Raw genomic sequence first — 19,188 nt, 5'->3', positions numbered from 1 at the left:
TACTTCCTCTATTTCACAATATAAGACATTTAGATTTTAAATAGATTAATAAATGGATCCACATATATACTTTATACATGTGTCTAAATCCTTCCTTTGTCCCAAAATATATGGGATTTTGGTTGTTTATATTTTTGGACGGAGAAAGTAGATCTTAGTGAATCTAGAAGAATTTGGATGAAAACAGAGCGGATAGTTTTCATCCACTCAAGAGAAAAACAAATATGTATATCGTTCGGATATAATTTTTTTCCTCTGGATACAAATACAGATATGATATTAGAGTTCCCAACCGATACGAATAATAACACGGAGGGACGAAAAGGCTAAAACGTGTCTTATAACGTGAAACAGAAGGGATATGAATACAGATATGGTACGATAGTTTCCAACAAATACATATAATATTACGGAGGGACGAAAATGCTAAAACGTGTCTTGTAACGTGAAACAGAAGGGATATGAATACGGATATAGTATGATAGTTTCCAAGAAAATACTACGGAAAAGGCTAAAACGTATATCGTAACGTGAAATGGAAGGAGTAAGTAGTAGTAGAAGTGAAATATGAGCACAAATGGAGGGGCTCCATCGCAAAAAAGGTCTTGGCTGCCGTCGCGTCCACTCCTCACCACCACCACCCAAACCTACCCCCCTCCCCTCCTCCCTTTCAAAAAGCTGCACGCGCCGCCCACCGCCGCCCGCCGATCCCTTCCTCCCGCCGCAAGCAAATCCATGGCCTCCTCCTCCTCGTCGTCCTTGCCCGCGGCGTGGGCGGCGGCGGTGCGGGCGGGGGCGGTGGCGCCGGCGCTGCGGGCCGCGGTGTGGGCGTGCCTCGCCATGTCCGCCATGCTCGTCGCCGAGGCCGCCTGGATGGGCCTCGCCAGCCTCGCCGCCGCCGCCGCCAGGCGCCTCCGTGGGTACGGCTACCGCTGGGAGCCCATGGCCGCGCCGCCCGACGTCGAGGCGCCCGCGCCCGCGCCCGCGGAGTTCCCCATGGTGCTCGTGCAGATCCCCATGTACAACGAGAAGGAGGTGAGGTGACCCCGCCCCGCCCGTTCCTGCATTCCGCCCGCCTAGTCCTCTCTCCCCCCGTTGATTCATCGCATTTAATCCCAGAATTGTTGGTGTGTTTTTTTTTTTTTTTTTTTTTTTTTTTTTTTTTTTTGGTGTGTGCAGGTGTACAAGCTCTCCATCGGAGCGGCGTGCGCGCTCACGTGGCCACCGGACCGTATCATAATCCAAGTCTTGGATGACTCCACTGATCCTTTCGTTAAAGTAAGCCTAGGTTTCAGTGACAAGAGTTTGTCTTGGTTGTCCAAAAAAAGGGGTCAAAATTTGGTTGCTGTCATGCTCATGGGAAATGTAAACTGTTACGTACATTCCAATGTTGGTCAAATCTTCATAAATCAATCATATGGTACTTAAACCCATTTTTCATTTGTTTTTAAGGATTAGTACAATCAGTGTCATTTGAATGTAGATAGGTGGCAGAAGCATAGGACGAATGCGCGACATTCAGTGATTAGTCCGTATAAATTCCAAGTCTTAACGTCATTCGGTGACAAAAAGTTTGTCTTGATTGTCCAAAAAAAAAAAAAGAAACAAATGCCTTGTGTTAACTCTATGCCAAAATTTGGTTGCTGTGATGCTCTTGTGAAATGTTCTGTATATTCGTACAGAACAATGCTTCTCAAATTTCCCTAAGCAAATCATACAGTATTTAACTCATTGTTATTTCTTTAAGGACTAGAATCAATATCATTCGAATGTAGATAGGTGGCAGAAGCATCGAACTAATGGACTTCCTTCAGTGAATAGTCCATACAAATTCCAAATCTTATTTCCGTGAATTGTTTTTGTTATAGTGTGGATATATGTGATGAAATGAATTTAGGCAACATGGAGACAAAACCATGTCACTGTGATTTATCAAGTAGAATAATTGTTATATGTAGTACTTATGCATTTATGCACCCTTGTTAAAGTACTTGATTTACGAATCTATGAGTTACTTGATTGCCACATAATACTTTCTTTCTGTTTTGCTTACTTGTTTGGATAGAATCGTTTAGTCACTTGGTCAGTAAGCAAACACAAACTCTTCATGAAACCAACTAATTAGTGCAAAATTGGAAGTGAGGTGATTGACAAACGGAAACTTTAAATATTAATGCATTGTTTTTTTTTCAGTGTGTGTTATTCATTTAGTATTTGTCTTGAGATTATTATGCCTTTATATTCTTTTAATTAGTTTTCATTAGTACAGGAATTAGTGGAGCTTGAATGTAAGGAATGGGCCAGCAAGAAAATTAATATCAAGTATGAGGTTAGAAACAACAGGAAGGGATACAAAGCAGGAGCCCTGCGGAAAGGCATGGAGCATACATATGCACAACTGTGTGACTTTGTTGCTATCTTCGATGCAGATTTCGAGCCTGAATCAGACTTCCTCTTAAAAACCATGCCATATCTTTTGCACAATCCAAAGATTGCACTTGTGCAGACACGTTGGGAGTTTGGTAAGCATACTGCTACCATTGTTAGATATTGTTGCTGTACTTTCATTATCATGCAAACGGAATGGAGGAAATGAAGCAGAGAGAATCATGTATTGTCAAAATGACAATCGTCTGTCAAAGTACTAAGTAGTATGGAGCATCAAGAATGAGGAGTGGAAAGTGCATTGCCAACTTACTGGTTCCTCTTCATTGTTGCATGCTTAATGTTCAATAGTGAATGTTTCTAACGAAGGCATCTCTTCCTTCAAAAGAGTACAAAAATGCAAGCATATCTAGATGTTCTCAAATTCAGAAATTGTCCGTTAGATGAGGTTTTGATGGATTGGATGTAGAGGGTCTTGAGGTTGTGATCACTCATGACTCATCGTGATTTTTCAATCTAAGTGGTTTCAAAATGTTTATCCATGTGGCACTTAAGCATCTATAAGTCCATTCAAACCTCATCTTCATCCAATGGTCCACATCCGAGTTTGCACATACCCAGGGATGTGTTCCCGTGAGATATTTTTCTTCCTGCCCCAAGAAGTATTAAACATAAGGATTGAGATTCCAAACAAAGTACTGGACTTGCCACAAAATGTAGAGTTGTAGACTACATCTTGACAAAGTATGAGACATTGAGACCCTTGCTCTTAAAATTTTTGAAGCTTATGTTTCTCCTCAAACTGCCATGCTTACTGATATGGGCATTTGTGCTCAAAGTCAGATCAGTGTCTTCAAAGTTTTTTTTTTTTTTTGACGCAAGTCTTCAAAGTTTTATGATTGTAACTACTTCATAATTGGGATGTTGATACCTTCCATAAACAGGACTGCATATGAAGCAACGGTGGTTCAAAATACTAACTCCATCTCACAAATATGCATTATGATATGTATATTTCCTTAGTCCTACAAATAGCTAAACCTAAACAGTATGGTGATTTAAGTAACATTTTGGCTGAGAAACATATAACATGAACAGAGGACTAACAATTTCTACCCACTCTTCAGTAAAGATGCATGATATTATCTAGGTTGACAATTTTAAGCACTAATTTATTTATTCTGATTACTAATGATGTTCCGCTGCAATTTACCCCCTCTCTATGGCAGTGGTAATATCGATAACTTGAAATGAGTAGTTTTGTTTATTCTGATTACAGGATGTTCCTGACCTGGCCTTTGCCGGGTGATTTTGCAGTGAACTACAATGTTTGCCTGATGACAAGGATACAGAAGATGTCACTGGACTACCACTTCAAAGTGGAGCAAGAGTCAGGCTCATTTATGCACGCATTCTTTGGTTTCAACGGTAAGAGCTGTTCTCGACTTCTCGTAGCCATTTACTTGAAGCTTCAATCTTGCTTGATATTTTAGCGTGAAGTGTACATGTACCAAAACAATAGCAACCTTGCCTACAGGTACAGCTGGTGTGTGGCGCGTATCTGCTATTAATCAATCTGGAGGATGGAAAGACCGCACCACTGTGGAAGACATGGATTTGGCTGTAAGGGCAAGCCTAAAGGGATGGGAGTTCTTGTATGTTGGTGATATAAGGGTATGTCTCACACTCCCTCTGAACCTAATATGCTTTTCGATGGGCATATGACTAGCATGTGTTATGCTGTGCCTTGACAGCATTGAAATTATTAATATTACACAGGTGAAGAGTGAACTCCCAAGTACCTTCCAGGCCTACCGTCACCAACAACATAGATGGACATGTGGTGCTGCCAATCTTTTCAGAAAAATGGCATGGGAAATTATTACAAACAAGGTTTGCCTTCTTGAACCTCTCCCCAAAAGACAAAAGTTTGTCTTGTTATCTTGTAACACTATTATCATCTATGTTTGATGTAGGAGGTATCAATGTGGAAGAAACATCATCTTCTGTACAGTTTTTTCTTCGTACGGAGAGCCATTGCTCCCATCCTGACTTTCTTGTTCTACTGTATTGTCATCCCATTGTCTGCCATGGTTCCTGAAGTCACTATTCCTGTGTGGGGCCTGGTCTATATTCCCACAGCCATTACTATTATGAATGCCATCAGAAATCCAGGGTAACGCATGGCTCTTTCCTACTAGTACAGCCTCCTATGTACTTTCTTACTGCCGACTTATCTAGATTATCTTATGCAATATGATAGGTCAGTCCATCTCATGCCATTCTGGATTCTATTTGAGAATGTCATGGCCATGCACCGTATGCGTGCAGCTCTAAGCGGTTTACTTGAAACTGCACGTGCAAATGATTGGGTAGTTACTGAAAAAGTAGGTGATCAGGTGAAGGATGAGCTTGATGTCCCACTGCTTGAACCACTGAAGCCCACTGAATGTGCTGAAAGGTAAGTGTAGCAACCAATAATAAATTTTACATCATCCCTTTTTTCGGGAGCAAAGCACAGTTTACTTTCAATGCTGAAAGAATAAAATACATGTTCAAGAACGTCTCTCAGATTTCAACCTTTGCCTTTGCAGGATTTACATTCCTGAGCTCTTGCTTGCGCTCTATCTCCTTATATGTGCATCATATGATTTCGTTCTTGGAAATCATAAATACTACATCTACATCTACCTCCAAGCTGTTGCATTCACTGTGATGGGGTTTGGCTTTGTTGGAACAAGAACTCCTTGTTCGTAGCTTACCATTTACCATTTGAGATTTTTTTTCTCCTATGACAAGAGCCAGTATTTTGTGTGCAAGAAGGATGATCTGATGATAGGATATACAAAATTGGGTTAAATGATCTAGGCTAGAGATGTGTATATTTCTAATTGATGCAGAATGGGAGAGATGACTTCTAGAGTTCCAACCTCCCAGTAGTGGTAGGATGAGCCACCAGCTGTATCTGTTTTATTCAGGCATAATTTGGGAAATTACGTCCTGACTAACTAATAATCAATCAGTTTGATTCAGCATGATTTTTTTGAAATTGAAATTTTGCGTGCAGTTCTTTAGCCCTTGCAAATGTTGTCAATACCAACAAAATTTATGATATGTATTTCTGAAGCAAGCATGCAGGAGAACTGCTCGCTGTATTGATAAAGCAGGAGAATTACCTGAAGATATTTCCATATATGATTCTAAACCCATTGATTGTAGCAATAATTTCTGGTCGAATATTACAAGTTTTGAATTCAAAATGCACATACACCTTATAAAAACAATAATAACAAAAACGAAACAGTGAACTTTGCTCATGTGTGTAGACAGAACAATTGTCTGATCTTGGAAGCATATACCTTACCGTGATCTCCACATGGGGGCTTCTGAAGCTAGTGTTTTGAAAGGATTATCTTAGACATGATTTTTTTTTTCACAAATGGTCTTTGATATTTACTCTAAAAATAAATGTGTGGCATTGTCCAGTAGCTATTTCAGATGATTCCCCGTTCACAACTTATGAAGTTGAAGATTAAATAAGTGCTCTAAAACGAGAAAATCATTAGCGTATGATTAATTGACTTTTAATTTTATAAACTAAAAAAAATGGATTTATCTGATATTTTAGAGCAACTTATGTATAAAGAGTTTTCACACGAACACACTGTTTAATAATTTAAAAAACGTGTTAATGAAAACCAATGTTCAATCTACATCTTAATTATTAAGATAAGAACGAGGCACAGCATAAAGAAAAACCATTTTGACATGGCTTTTTTTTTCCTTGATAGAAGTTTTTTTTGGTTGTTTTGGGAAGTGATATACAAGTGTCAGACTGGCACTTGGCCAGTTGGCTTCTTCACCAACAAAGAAACGTAAGGTTGGTTGGAGTTTTGCTGCATTTTCTTGGCCCATATGCGGTCTAGTATATATGTGTGTGTGATGTGATTAGCCCATTTGAGCCACAGCGTAGCGTCTGCTTGTGGATCACCAAACCTGTCTGTCTGTCGCTGTGGAGGTGGTGGAAAGCACTACGCTTTGCTGCCCTTTTTCTCCTCCTCATCACAGCCAAGTATAACATGAAACGTCGCTCTCCTTTCGATGCTTTCCCAAACTTAAATGCGAAGAAGAAGAAGAAAAGATGGTGGAATTGAATGTGAGGAGGTAGTGCAAGCAAAGGAATCAAATGACCTTTTTGTTGTGTTGGAAAAAAAATGACTTTACTTTGTTGCTTTATAGAGTGGTAAGAAACCATGAGAATTTTTGGTTTATTTAGTATACTACTCCCTCCATCCACAAAAGTTACATTATTTTTTATACCAAGACCAAGGGAAAATTAAATCACCTTGGATGTTACAAAATCAAGTAGTGAATACAAACATACAACCAATAAGTATTTAGATGACTCATTGGGTTCTAATAAAATATTTAATTTATCTCTTCATTTAAATCTTGAATGCATAAAGACTACAAATAGAAACAACTTATTTGGAAAAACTCAAATGCGAAATAGGTGTAACTTTTGTGGATGGAGGGAGTAGCATATTGCCTGACGCTTGTGCATTCGCAACGAAATTTTAATTAATTGAAATCATCATTAACATGTTATTATCATTACTTTTTTTTATGCATCTCGTAATTTTCTACGTATATTTAAGGACTAATATGTTGGTCTGTGCCCTGCTATTTTCTCATGAAGATATAGATTTAATTTTATCTCGGTTTTCGTTAGCACGTCTTTCAAACTACTAAATGGCAATGTTCCGTGTGAAAATTTTCTATATAGAAGTTGTTTTGAAATATCAAATATATCCATTTGTCAAATTTATAATAATTAAGACTTAATTAATTATGTGCTAATAGCTTTTCGTTTTACGTGCGGTCACTTAATCTTCAACTTCATGAGTTTCAAACACCACTATGGGTGATTGATATGTAGGCTCTCTGACCTCACATATCCTTTCCCTACTTCAGAAAGATAGAGAATTGGCGGTGGCACCACTACTTATTTTTAATTAAAGGAGTATAGATATGCATATTTCTTATGTTTTTTTATGTTTAATTTCATTTTTAGGTGTCTTTTTTTTCATTATTCATTTTGGGCAGACAAAACATGCCTCGGACTGGACTATGGGAAAGAATATATCATAGGCTGGGGAGAGAAGGGAATAATATATAAGGATCTAGTTCCTGCATTTTCCACTGGGCATATCTAGCAGCCTTTTATAAAGTGGGGATAGAGCAACTAGGCTTGGACATCCAATGAACTTTCCACTTTTGATTTTATCTAATAATTCTATAACAACGTGTATAACATTTTTCTTTTTTTTTCTTTTTGAGAGAGGGAGAGAACATGCACACACCGAGTTGCTCCACACGTGTACCACTACACACACATAAAGGTGCCTTCAGCATATGCACGAGAGATAAAGTTGAACTAATTGTTAGTCCTAGGACATACAAAGTATATATATATGTCCCATACAGATTCAAGTTGCTCAATTGGATGCTTGCATATCTATATCTACCATGTAATTAATTGGAATTTACTTAGTCTAGTAATTACTAGATACACTACTAGAAAAAGCATTTTTCCCAACGTAGGAGTCTCATTTTCGCAGGCGGACATAACCCTTAGAGCCAAATGACCGTTTACAAAAATATAAATCGGGATAAATGTGCCGGTCCGCCTGCGAAAATAGACTTGACTATAAATAGACTTTTGATAGACTTAGATTTTTTCTAAGTCTCAAAACGCACCCCTCCCTCTCACCTCTCCTCCCCTCCCCTCTCCTCCCCACGGCCGGCCTCTCCCACGGCGGCTACATCGCGGAAGGCGGTGGGGCGGCGCGGCGTCCGGCAGCGGGGCGGCGCGGCGTTCGGCAGCGGGGCGGTGCGCGGCGTGGGGCGGCGGCGGAGACGACGGCGTGGGTGGCGGCGGCGGCTCCCCTCCCCCCTCCCTCCCAGATCTAGGAGGAGGGAGGGGGAGGCCGGCGGCGGCGGCGGCGATGACGACGGCGCAGGGCCGCGGCGAAGACGACGCACGGGGGCCGCGGCGGCGGCTCCCCTCCCCCCTCCCTCCCAGATCTGGCCGGAGGAGGGAGGGGGGAGGCCGGCGGCGGCGGCTACGGCGCGGGGCGGCGGCGACGACGACGACGCGCGCGCGGGGGCCGCGGCGGCGGCTCCCCTCCCCCCTCCCTCCCAGATCTGGCCGGAGGAGGGAGGGGGGAGGCCGGCGGCGGCGGCTACGGCGCGGGGCCGCGGCGACGACGACGACGCGTGCGCGGGGGCCGCGGCGACAGCTCCCCTCCCCCCTCCCTCCCAGATCTGGCCAGAGGGAGGGGGGAGGCCGGCGGCGGCGACTACGGCGCGAGCCGGCGGCGGCGGCGGCGGCAGCGACGACGACGACGGCACAGGGCGGCGGCGACAACGATGCCCGGCGTGGCTCCCCTCCCCTCCCCTCTTGCCCGGCGCGGCGACGCCGGAGGAGGACGGCGGCGGCGACCGCCGCCCGTGATTTTTTTTTTTGTTTTTTTGAATGTATTTTCGCAAGCGGGTTGTTGCCCCGACTGCGAAAATAGATGATTTTCGCAGTCGTTGACCTACAGGCGGAGGGTACCTCCGCCTGCAAAAATCACTTTTTGCCGCCTGGAAAGATACTTTTTCTAGTAGTGATATAAACCATAATAGGAAAAGCACCATTGCATGTCTTTGATACCCAGGGGCGGAGCTACAACAAAATGGTGAGGGGTGCTACTCACTTGCTTTACACTACTTTAGATCAAGTTTAGTCTGATATGAGTGCTTGAGTTTGGATTGAGAGGGTGCAGATATGACGAAAATAGATGACTATAGCTAAAAGATTTTCTTGACCGGATTCTTGAGCACTCCTCCTCTCCTACCTAGCTCCACCGTACCCCCTATTTTTTGAGGAAAAAGTTCCGCCCTATTGATACCCTTGGATGGTTCTTTAAAGAAATGCTACTGCATTTGTTCCAAAATATGAAGGATTTTGCCATATAACTATGTGGATAAAATTTCTTATATTTTATGATGGAGGTGGCATCATGTAAGCTTTCTATTGTGCATCATTGTGTCTTGGCTGTTGGATTAGTCATTTCGTAGTGACCACCTGAGACATAAAACTTGGAGCTAAGGATTTAAACATCAAAATCTATAGTTTATGATAATTTCATTATTAAATATGTATTTTTGTTGTAATTAGCCTTAAACATGTAGTTTTATGATAAATTTAATGTTAATTTATAGTTTTCAATAATTTGGTCAAATTATAAGTAGTTTTGTGAAATTTACTACAAAATATATTATGTAATTGTTCCTTTATGATTTACATGTTAATTGAAATCCATATGTTATAATTTCAATGTGCAAGGTGCCATCTAATTACAAAATATTATTTCTCCCTCCTTGTGTACAAATTTTGCTGATAATTCCAATATCGTGTTGCAAAAGAACATGAGAAAAAGAGGTGCACCATGTCTACTAGCACTGCATCTGTACATATTACACATTCAGGTTCTCCCTGTACTGTGAAGTTTCTCAATATTTATCAATCTGTCCATCAACAATAGCCACTTAAAACACTTTTAAGTTTCACTGTGCATCTGCTTTTCAAAGTCAGAACCAATGGTTGTTCCGGTTTAATTACTAGGACGTTTGTAGCCAGGCTCAACAAAAGATCCAGGCAAAGCCAGGATATATTGGTATTCAATTGTGATTTGTTTATTGGTTGCTTGATATGGTGAGCTTGTAATTGTTAGATGTTGTTTGACGGATGGATTGAAGATGTTGTATGACAGTATGAGTAGCATGGATGTGAAAAGATAAAGATAATAGCAAAGTTTTTAATTATCTTAAAAAACAATTTACTAGAGATTATCTATCAAATTTGTCGTCATTGATATAGCTTGACACACATTAATACTACCTAATTTATGCTAATTTCCTTGTAATCCTATTTATTAGCTAGTGGACCAATTTGAGCATGCATATGGAGAAGTAGATATGATTTTCATCTACCCAGAGCCATAATAAGTGATGCCTTGTGAACTGGGTGAGCTACACCATCCATTCTTAAAAAATAATTAACCTAGACAAGACATATGTCTGGATTTATATAAAAAAACTTAGTTTATTTTAGGATGGGGAGAGTATCATCCTATGCAATTACGCATACATATCTAATCAAACAAAACAACATTGCATCTGCTGTAGGGATGAAAACGGTCGGAAACGATTGGAAAAACCCTTTACCATTTTTATTTTCATATTTTTCTTCTCCAAAAAAAATCGGAATGTTTGATCCGAAAATGGTAACGATATCGATAATATCGGTATATCGGTATATCGGAAATAGGATGATCAGAACAGAATCTACCGATATTTAGTCGGAAGTCAAAAATTCATGTCGAAAACATCGGAGTGTGGCAGTCACACATTTAACTACACATGAAAGATGACTTTATAACTTCATTCTTGCATCAATACGCTCCATATAACATTGTTATATGATGATGAATGATATGATAATAAGTTTGACGAACAATATAAACAAAGTTAAACAATACTTCAACATCCATAAGTTGAGAAGACCAAAGTTCAACAAAATCTACATGCCATGCCCTAGGGTTAACAGTGTTTCCCCTGGTCACTTCCCTTTTCTAATGAGCTGCATGCTAGGCTTCCTTTATTCTTGGGCTTCCGATGCATTGGTTTGACTGGGCCGTTGGGGAACTTTCAGAATTTTGACGGAAATTACCAGACAAACACGGTTACCGACAAAACAGTCGAAAAAACCACCATCTCATTTCCGCTACCATTTTCGAAAAATATTGCTGTTTACATTTCCATCGTCGACAATTATCGTTACCAACTAAAACGGTCGGTGCAAACCGAAAACGGTAACCGGAGATATCAAAAATTTTTGTACCGTTTTCACCCTTAATCTGCTGGGTCTAAGTCAGGTACAGGGGACCAAACGTCCCCAATGTTTCCCCTCCATGCATGTTCCCCAACCAAAACCCAACACATAGATTGCGTCCTGGATTGAGCCAAATCACACCTTAATTAGGAGTCCCTCAAGTAATTACTCCAAGCAAAGTACAAGTAGCTAATAGTCAATACCTATCCCCACATCTTTGTTCACATATGTTGACACAACTGAACATTGGACCATCACAGCTTAATTTCAACGTACTCATCCAAGGGGAAAGAAAAATGATATGAGCCACGTGGCATGCTCCTGCTTCCGCCACGTGTGTAGGCTAGGGAATATTTTGTTTCTTCTTCTCCAAACTACGGTCTTTGTGGGACATAAATTTAACCAAACTCTGAGAAAGATATTGTCTCTGTTTTTAATTAATTAAAGAAAGGCTCGTCACCGATTATATATTTGACGTGAAATCTTTATTCTTAAACCAGTACAGATCAGAGGACTTTGTGAAACTCATCAAAAACTCTTCCATGCATGTGCATCTCCTCAGCTAGATAAGGTTGTTTAGGTTAGATGCAAGGATTAACTACTAGGGATTTTGCTTGGACGGTTCATTACTTAATTCTCCTGAAAAGGCACTATGATTTGATGTGTCATGTGCCATACAATCTTATTTGGGTCTAATTATGTCTGAAATTCATGCAGGGTAAAATATTTTTCCACTCATGTATCACATATGGAGAAATGGTTTTTAGAAGAGATGTAAACAAAAACCGACAAATGATTTTGTTGTGTTTATTGTTTTCTGCCTACGACCATATATATACAAAAGTCTAACAATAAAACCTCAGAAATAAAGTTACAAACTTTGTTGATTTGGTATTACTTAATTAATTAAAAAAATTATGGACTTTGCTAGTCTCTTTCAAGCCAGCTGAAAACAGATGTTTGTTACCCTTCCAATAAAGTCAAAAAAGGGCACTTCACCACTCACAAGTCACAATGGGAGGAACTGATAAAGGAAGCTGACCAGGTAAGAGCAAGTACAATAACAGGCTATAAGCCAGCTGCAAACATATTTTAAGTAGATAAATGAGGAAAGAGAAGGGCAGCGGGCTACAGATTTGTAGCCAGCTGTAGCACGGACTCCAAGATGCAGTGTGTGTATGACAGGTGGGACCAGATATTAATAGTATAGTATGTAACTATTGTATGAATGAACTATTAGATTAGTTACAGATGAATTGGAGTTAGTAGTTGGCTATACTATTAAACTTGCTCTAAGAAGTGCAAGCTGATTCTAAAGAAGTTCCTAAGGAGAAGAACTTTCTAGAACCGAAACGTGGAAATTGACACATGTGCGGTTGACTTGTTCTTGGCAAGATTAGTGCCATTGTTTTATTTTATCATTTAAAAAAAGTACCATTATTTTTATACAATGCAAAAATGATTTTTTTAAAACAATATTTTATACTAAATTGTTAAATATCTCTTTTTTAGCTTATACCCAACAAGGCAAAAAAAGACCCCCCAAAGTAGGGCAATAAGAGAAGCCAGCTGTGCGTGCCACCTGTCAATGATGCTCTGCTGCAGTGACACATCACTTGGTCTACATACCAACATGATGGACCAGGTTCATTCACAATTTTAGTGAACCTTATATTGGATGATGACAGGGAGGGATGCAAACAGGAAACAATAAACTCTTCCTTCCCAACCTTTACACCTGGCAAATCTTTGACCACCACAGGCTCTTGTTTCTTACAATAAACCCTCGATGTATTCTAATATTAGATATACTTCTTCTGTCACAAAATTTAATTATGTTTTTACGGAAAATTTTAAGAAAATAAGTGAAATTGAAAGATGACATTAAGGTTGTAATTGGTAGAAAAGAGAAAATAAGTGAAGAAATTAATTAAATAGGAGATGGATGGATGGTTATGGTTGGTTGAAATGAGAGGTAAGTGAAAAAATAGCTATATATTATGACGAAATCAAACTATTAAAAAACTACATTTTAGTACGAATGGAGTAGTTATTAACACAACCAATATCAATCAGCGTCCTAAAGATCAATAATACCAAACTTGCAGGTTTTGTGATGTAAAGCCGATGAAAAAAAATACTAATTTGTGGTGTGGAGCTCCTCCAAATATACCCCGAGTTCCAGGACATACACTGTCGCTTCTACGAGTACATGGCCATACAATCTCACGAGCTATATGCTTATGACACATGGCTTGCACGCTAGAGCTATCTAAAGCTTCAGAAAGAAAGAAAACTAGGAACAATGCAAATAATTGTAGTCACAGAGAATTTGGCCAAAACAGGTGAGGATGAGACAAACTTTGAGAGCGAAATGCATTCGCCCAAAACAGGTGAGGGTGAGACAAACTTTGAGAGCGAAATGCATTCGGCGTGTTTCTCAAAAACCCCTTTTACAGGGCTGTCAAATGAAGTGCAAGGTAATACACGAAAAGAAACCAAACGAAAGCACCCAGACCATATGATAATAAATCATCAATGCATTTGTAGATATGATGCCCAAGTCCTTTTGTGTCCATATTCCATACTGTTCCCTGACATAGTGACATCTCTAAAAACAATTTAATTACAAGTGAGGGTGATCTGAGACAAACTTTAAGAGTGAAATGCATTCGGCATGTTTCTCAAAAACCCCTTTTACAGGGCTGTCAAATGAAGTGCAAGGTAATACACAAAAAGAAACCAAACGAAAGCACCCAGACCATATGATAATAAATCATCAGTGCATTTGTAGATATGATGCCCAAGTCTTTTTGTGTCCATATTCCACACTGTTCCCTGACATAGTGACATGTCTAAAAACAATTTAATTACAAGTGAGGGTGCTCTGAGACAAACTTTGAGAGTGAAATGCATTCGGCGTGTTTCTCAAAAACCCCTTTTACAGGGCTGTCAAATGAAGTGCAAGGTAATACACAAAAAGAAACCAAACGAAAGCACCCGGACCACATGATAATAAATCACCGGTGCATTTGTAGATATGATGCCCAAGTCCTTTTGTGTCTATATTCCACACTGTTCCCTGACATAGTTACAACTCTAAAGACAAATTTAATTAGAGTAATTAAGGTTGTTTGAATAGTATGATCCATATTGGAGTATGATATGTCTTTGTCAGCCTATTCCAATCTTGACCTTATTTGATTATTACACTTGAAAAAAATGGCCCAACTAGATATTACCATATTTCAAATTATGGGTTTTGAGGTAAAGTTTGTTGTTAAGAATTCCAACCTACAAACATAAAAATGGCCCAGCTAAACCCTTAATTTGGATATGCGTATAACCTTTTCTAGAAAACATAACACAGTAGTGAAAACAACCACAAATCCATTGCCAATTACTCCATCCATCCAAAAATATAAGGCTTAACTATACCACTAATGTAGAAACCAAGAAAGAATTATTTCACTTTCTCTTTTTGATCACTATAACAAATACAATGCATGCATCTAATGAGATTAGAGATTTTAAGAGTCGAGATTTAAAAGACAAATTAAAGAGGAGAAATATGATAGTTAACTGCATGCGTATGCATGTACATTTTATAGTATGAAAAAATAAAAAAAATAGTCGTGCTTTATATTTTTATGACGAAGGGAGTAAGTCAGGCTTCGTAGAACCAATAGCGATGGAAAAAGGAAATAACTAACTACTACTTCGAGAACAATTAATGAATGGATGTGAACCGAAAATACAATTGGCAAACCAAACCTTGTAGTATAGATATAGTACTATATACATCTCTCTTTAGAGAGTTTTGTGTCCACCGATCCATACAGAAGGGACTACATATTTTACATAATGGCTCACTTATATTTATTATAAGAAAATCACGACTTATTAACAAGTAAAAATAATCCATGGATAAAACTTTTGTTTACATGTTTTTATCGATTTAAAAGTAAATGCTAGAAAATAAACTATGATGAAAAAACTTTTAAATAAACTCTAAAATCAAGAACGTCCCTATTACCTTAAAAGTATGATAGTCCTTCTTTCGTCCTCTTTCATACACTCTGCGTAACCACCGTATCTAATTCTTAAGCCAGCCAACCAGCCAATCCCTAATTATATGAGCTTAGCCCGTGCTTTATCCTCAATTCATCTCATCACCCACCCAATCCACAATTATTTTATGATTCTGATCCGTTGCAAAAAAACGAACATGCTACTAGTAATTGCAATATAGAAATACGGAAGGGCATGTAGTAGAGTGGCTGTAGTCATCTGAGTAGCACCCTAAGATGACCGCATATATCCTGGTTGGATGTAGAGGCCGGATAAAAAAACACCTTTATTATTAAAAAAAAACCTAGACAACATTATCCCGTTGGAACGGGATACCCTTATGAGACAGTATCTGATATCTGATACTTGTTGTGGTACCAGCTACATGGTACCCGATACCTGTGATACCTATTACTCGGTACTTGTGATATCTAGGACCTGATACATGTGATACTCGTGCAAAAGAATAGTTAATATATCTATCCCGTTACAACGGGATTCCGTTTTGTAGCAGCCCTCTGAAAAACAATGTAGAAACATCACAAGGGATGACAACGAGGAGGACAATAAAGGAGAGAAAACAAATGGGAGGGGGGTGGTAAGTGCAAAAGAGGGAAAAGAGGAAAGATGGCAGCCAAGCGAAGAAGGGGCCAGGTGCGGGTGAGGGCGACGGGGGGTGTGGGAAAAGGCGACGAGGAAGAGAATCAAAAAACGCACCCTTGAGGCCACAAGGCCAAGCTTGTGGCTCTCGACACCCTCCTACGTGGCCCCCACCCTCCTCCTCCCTCCCTTCTCTTATAGCCAGCCGCCGCACGCATCACTCCAAGAACCCCCAATTCCCTCCTCCTCCCTCCTACAACCCCAATCCCCCTTCTTCTTCTTCTTCTTGTACTTGTTGTTCTTGCTCTTGTTCCAGTGTTGCAGCAGCAGCAGCAGCAGCAGCGGAGGCGCAAGAAGACGAGCTAGAGAGAGAGAATCAGAGGAGAGCTTGGGTGAGATGGGTGAGTGCAGAGGAGGAGGAGGAGGAGGAGGAGGAGATGGGCTGATCAAGCTGTTCGGGAAGACGATCCCGGTGCAGCCGGATGCCAAGGTTGGTTTTGTTCCTGCCCTGCTTCGATCGATCAGGATCGTCGTTTGTCGTTGTTGTTGTTGTTTTTGTTTTTTTGTTTTAGTTTTTGATTCTTGGCTCTGCGTCTCTTGGGGAATTTTCGGTCTGGGTCTCTACTCTGTAATTCTTGTATGTCTCTTCTCATCTTAAACTGCAAAAAATCTTTTGTTTTTCTTTTATGTGAAGGCATAGGAGGCCTTCCAAAGGTGCAGTAGTGAGTGCTAGTTTGAAGAGTTTGATGAAGCTGAAATTTCTATTAGGAAAAGTATAAAGTTTTTTTTTTATTTACAGTTCATAAGGAAGGGTGATGGAAGTCATTTTTTCTCTTAAATAAATATATGCTAATTTAAGTTGGTGTGGTATGGGGGGCTTGATTTGGTGCAAATCTAGAGTTTCTGAAGATGGACCTGACCTGTTTGGTTGGTCTCTTCAGAGTTTTTAGGAGTTAAGACAAAGCCTTGTCTTTTAGCCTCCTAGGATCCATCTATGTTGGTCCAAATTTCCTTTCTTATAAGCTGTGAAAGAAAAAACTAGTAATTTTCCAACCTTCAGATAGAGTTCAGAAACAGGAACCAATTCCCAATACAGCAAAAGTACCTAGTACTGTAACCCTGAAACAACAAAATGGAAATAAATATTTTTTCTCTCTCTAAATTTGCACTCATGGATAGTATCAGATAATTACAAATATGTGGTGATGTTAACCATAGCCTGTACAGTTGTATCCTCCTGATTTATACCCAAAAAAAGGCTAAAAAATTTACAGTGTTTATCAAGAACTATAGTAATTATCACTTCTTCAGAACTGATCAACTAATTTGACTGTTGCTAATTTGCAGGATGTTCAGCAGCATAGTGGCAGTAGCAGCAGCTCAACCGAATCCGACGTCCAAGAAACCGCCGCTGTCGCCGTCGCCGACCCCTCCCCGCGGTCGGAGGTCGTCGACGGCGAGAGCCCGCCGCAGCCGGGCGGCGAGGCGGCGAGCCATCAGCAGCAGCAGAAGGAGATGAAGCTGAAGAAGCCGGACAAGATCCTGCCATGCCCGCGGTGCAGCAGCATGGACACCAAGTTCTGCTACTTCAACAACTACAACGTCAACCAGCCTCGCCACTTCTGCAAGCACTGCCAGCGCTACTGGACCGCCGGCGGCGCCATGCGCAACGTCCCCGTCGGCGCCGGCCGCCGCAAGAACAAGAACGCCACCGCCGCCGCCCACTTCCTCCACCGCGTCCGCGCCTGCGCCGCCGCCGCCGCCATGCCCGCGGCGCCCCACGACGCCACCAACGCCACCGTGCTCAGCTTCGGCGGCGGCGGAGGCGGACACGACGCGCCGCCGGTCACCCTGGACCTCGCCGACAAGATGACGCGCCTCGGCAAGGAGGGGCTCGTCGCCCATGCCCGGAACGCCGACGCCGCCGCCGCGTGCAGCGAGGTGTCGAGCAACAGGGACGACGAGCAGATCGGCAACACTGTAGCAAAACCTACAAACGGGTTGCAGCAGCATCCTCCTCCTCCTCCTCATCATCATCATTCAGCCATGAACGGTGGCGGCATCTGGCCCTACTACACCTCGGGGATCGCGATCCCGATATACCCGGCAGCGCCGGCGTACTGGGGCTGCATGATTCCACCTCCTGGAGCTTGGAGCCTCCCATGGCCGGCCACAGTCCAGTCTCAGGCCATCTCATCATCATCACCACCTACAAGTGCTACACCTTCAGTCTCCTCCTTCACACTAGGCAAGCATCCTAGAGAGGGTGGTGATCATGAGGCAAGAGATCACCATGGCAATGGTAAAGTGTGGGTGCCGAAGACGATCCGGATCGACAACGCCGACGAGGTTGCCCGGAGCTCAATCCGGTCACTCTTCGCCTTCAGAGGCGGCGACAAGGCGGACGATAACAACGACGACGATGGCACCGGCGTGCACAAGCTCGCCACCACGGTGTTCGAGCCAAAGAGGGACGGCAAGACGGCGAAACATCCGGCGATCACGAGCTTGCCGCTCTTGCACACCAACCCCGTCGCGCTTACCCGATCCGCGACCTTCCAGGAGGGATCTTGAAGGCCATCTTGCAAGATTTTTTTTTTTTTGCCTCCATCCTCTCTGCTGCTTCTGAACTGAACACGAAGTTAGTAGCCTGACAGTACTGATTTTTTTGTGAATCAGACAGAGTATTTGTATACTAGGGGTATTTGGGGGAAGTGTATGACATAGCTACTTGTGGAGATATAGTTGTAACCATAGGTAGCATGTAAATACTATTTAGAAAATAGCTATTTAAATGGATATAGCTAGTATTTGGGTTTGGAGCCAGGAGATAAGTAAGGCCCCTGGTTTTGTAGATAAATAAGAATCAATTAGATGGAATATATGGCTTGAGGTATTTCATTTCTTCAGCAATCTGTTGTAATATTGTTGCAAGCTTCAGTCTGAAGAATAGTTTCAGTGTGCAACTAATTGCACCATAAACCATGTACTTTGTTCCTTGATATGAAATAAAATTTTATGGGTTTTCAGAGAAAAAAAAAGAGAGTGAATACACAAGTAGTCCATAGGATTCATGGTATGGGTAAGGACATATTCTGACATTCTGGTAAACTCTCAAATTTGTCCAAGTCTTTCTCATCTCAGGATTGGCAGGGACAGCAGAAACAGTATCTGATTTCTTTGTTGGTTTC

At 41.2% G+C, this 19,188-nt stretch overlaps 2 protein-coding genes across 2 annotated transcripts; both read left to right on the top strand.

The window, feature by feature from the left end:
* The first annotated feature begins 648 nt into the window (after nucleotides 1-648).
* Nucleotides 649-5,737, top strand: LOC127753059 (probable glucomannan 4-beta-mannosyltransferase 2). The gene is made up of 9 exons (XM_052278516.1): nucleotides 649-1,035; nucleotides 1,180-1,278; nucleotides 2,270-2,522; nucleotides 3,703-3,813; nucleotides 3,923-4,059; nucleotides 4,165-4,278; nucleotides 4,362-4,561; nucleotides 4,649-4,846; nucleotides 4,980-5,737. The coding sequence occupies exons 1-9, from the start codon at nucleotides 736-738 to the stop codon at nucleotides 5,140-5,142; spliced, it is 1,575 nt and encodes a 524-aa protein (XP_052134476.1). The 5' UTR covers nucleotides 649-735; the 3' UTR covers nucleotides 5,143-5,737.
* A 10,449-nt stretch (nucleotides 5,738-16,186) lies between these two features.
* On the top strand, nucleotides 16,187-18,804 carry LOC127753515 (cyclic dof factor 1-like). Its single transcript, XM_052279004.1, has 2 exons — nucleotides 16,187-16,487; nucleotides 17,345-18,804. Exons 1-2 carry the CDS (start codon nucleotides 16,395-16,397, stop codon nucleotides 18,569-18,571), a joined length of 1,320 nt encoding a protein of 439 aa, XP_052134964.1. The 5' UTR covers nucleotides 16,187-16,394; the 3' UTR covers nucleotides 18,572-18,804.
* The last annotated feature ends 384 nt before the right edge of the window (nucleotides 18,805-19,188 follow it).

Source organism: Oryza glaberrima, chromosome 10 (genome assembly GCF_000147395.1).
Source record: "Oryza glaberrima chromosome 10, OglaRS2, whole genome shotgun sequence".
NCBI lineage: Eukaryota > Viridiplantae > Streptophyta > Magnoliopsida > Poales > Poaceae > Oryza > Oryza glaberrima.
Note: the sequence above shows the minus strand (reverse complement) of the source record. Positions and strands in the feature narration are given on the sequence as shown.

Coding starts and splice junctions, on each gene's coding strand:
- LOC127753059 (XM_052278516.1), top strand. CDS start 736: ATGGCCTCCTCCTCCTCGTCGTCCTTGCCCGCGGCGTGGGCGGCGGCG. Junction 3,814..3,922: donor CGCATTCTTTGGTTTCAACG/GTAAGAGCTGTT, acceptor CCTTGCCTACAG/GTACAGCTGGTGTGTGGCGC. Junction 4,279..4,361: donor GGGAAATTATTACAAACAAG/GTTTGCCTTCTT, acceptor TGTTTGATGTAG/GAGGTATCAATGTGGAAGAA.
- LOC127753515 (XM_052279004.1), top strand. CDS start 16,395: ATGGGTGAGTGCAGAGGAGGAGGAGGAGGAGGAGGAGGAGATGGGCTG. Junction 16,488..17,344: donor CGGTGCAGCCGGATGCCAAG/GTTGGTTTTGTT, acceptor GCTAATTTGCAG/GATGTTCAGCAGCATAGTGG.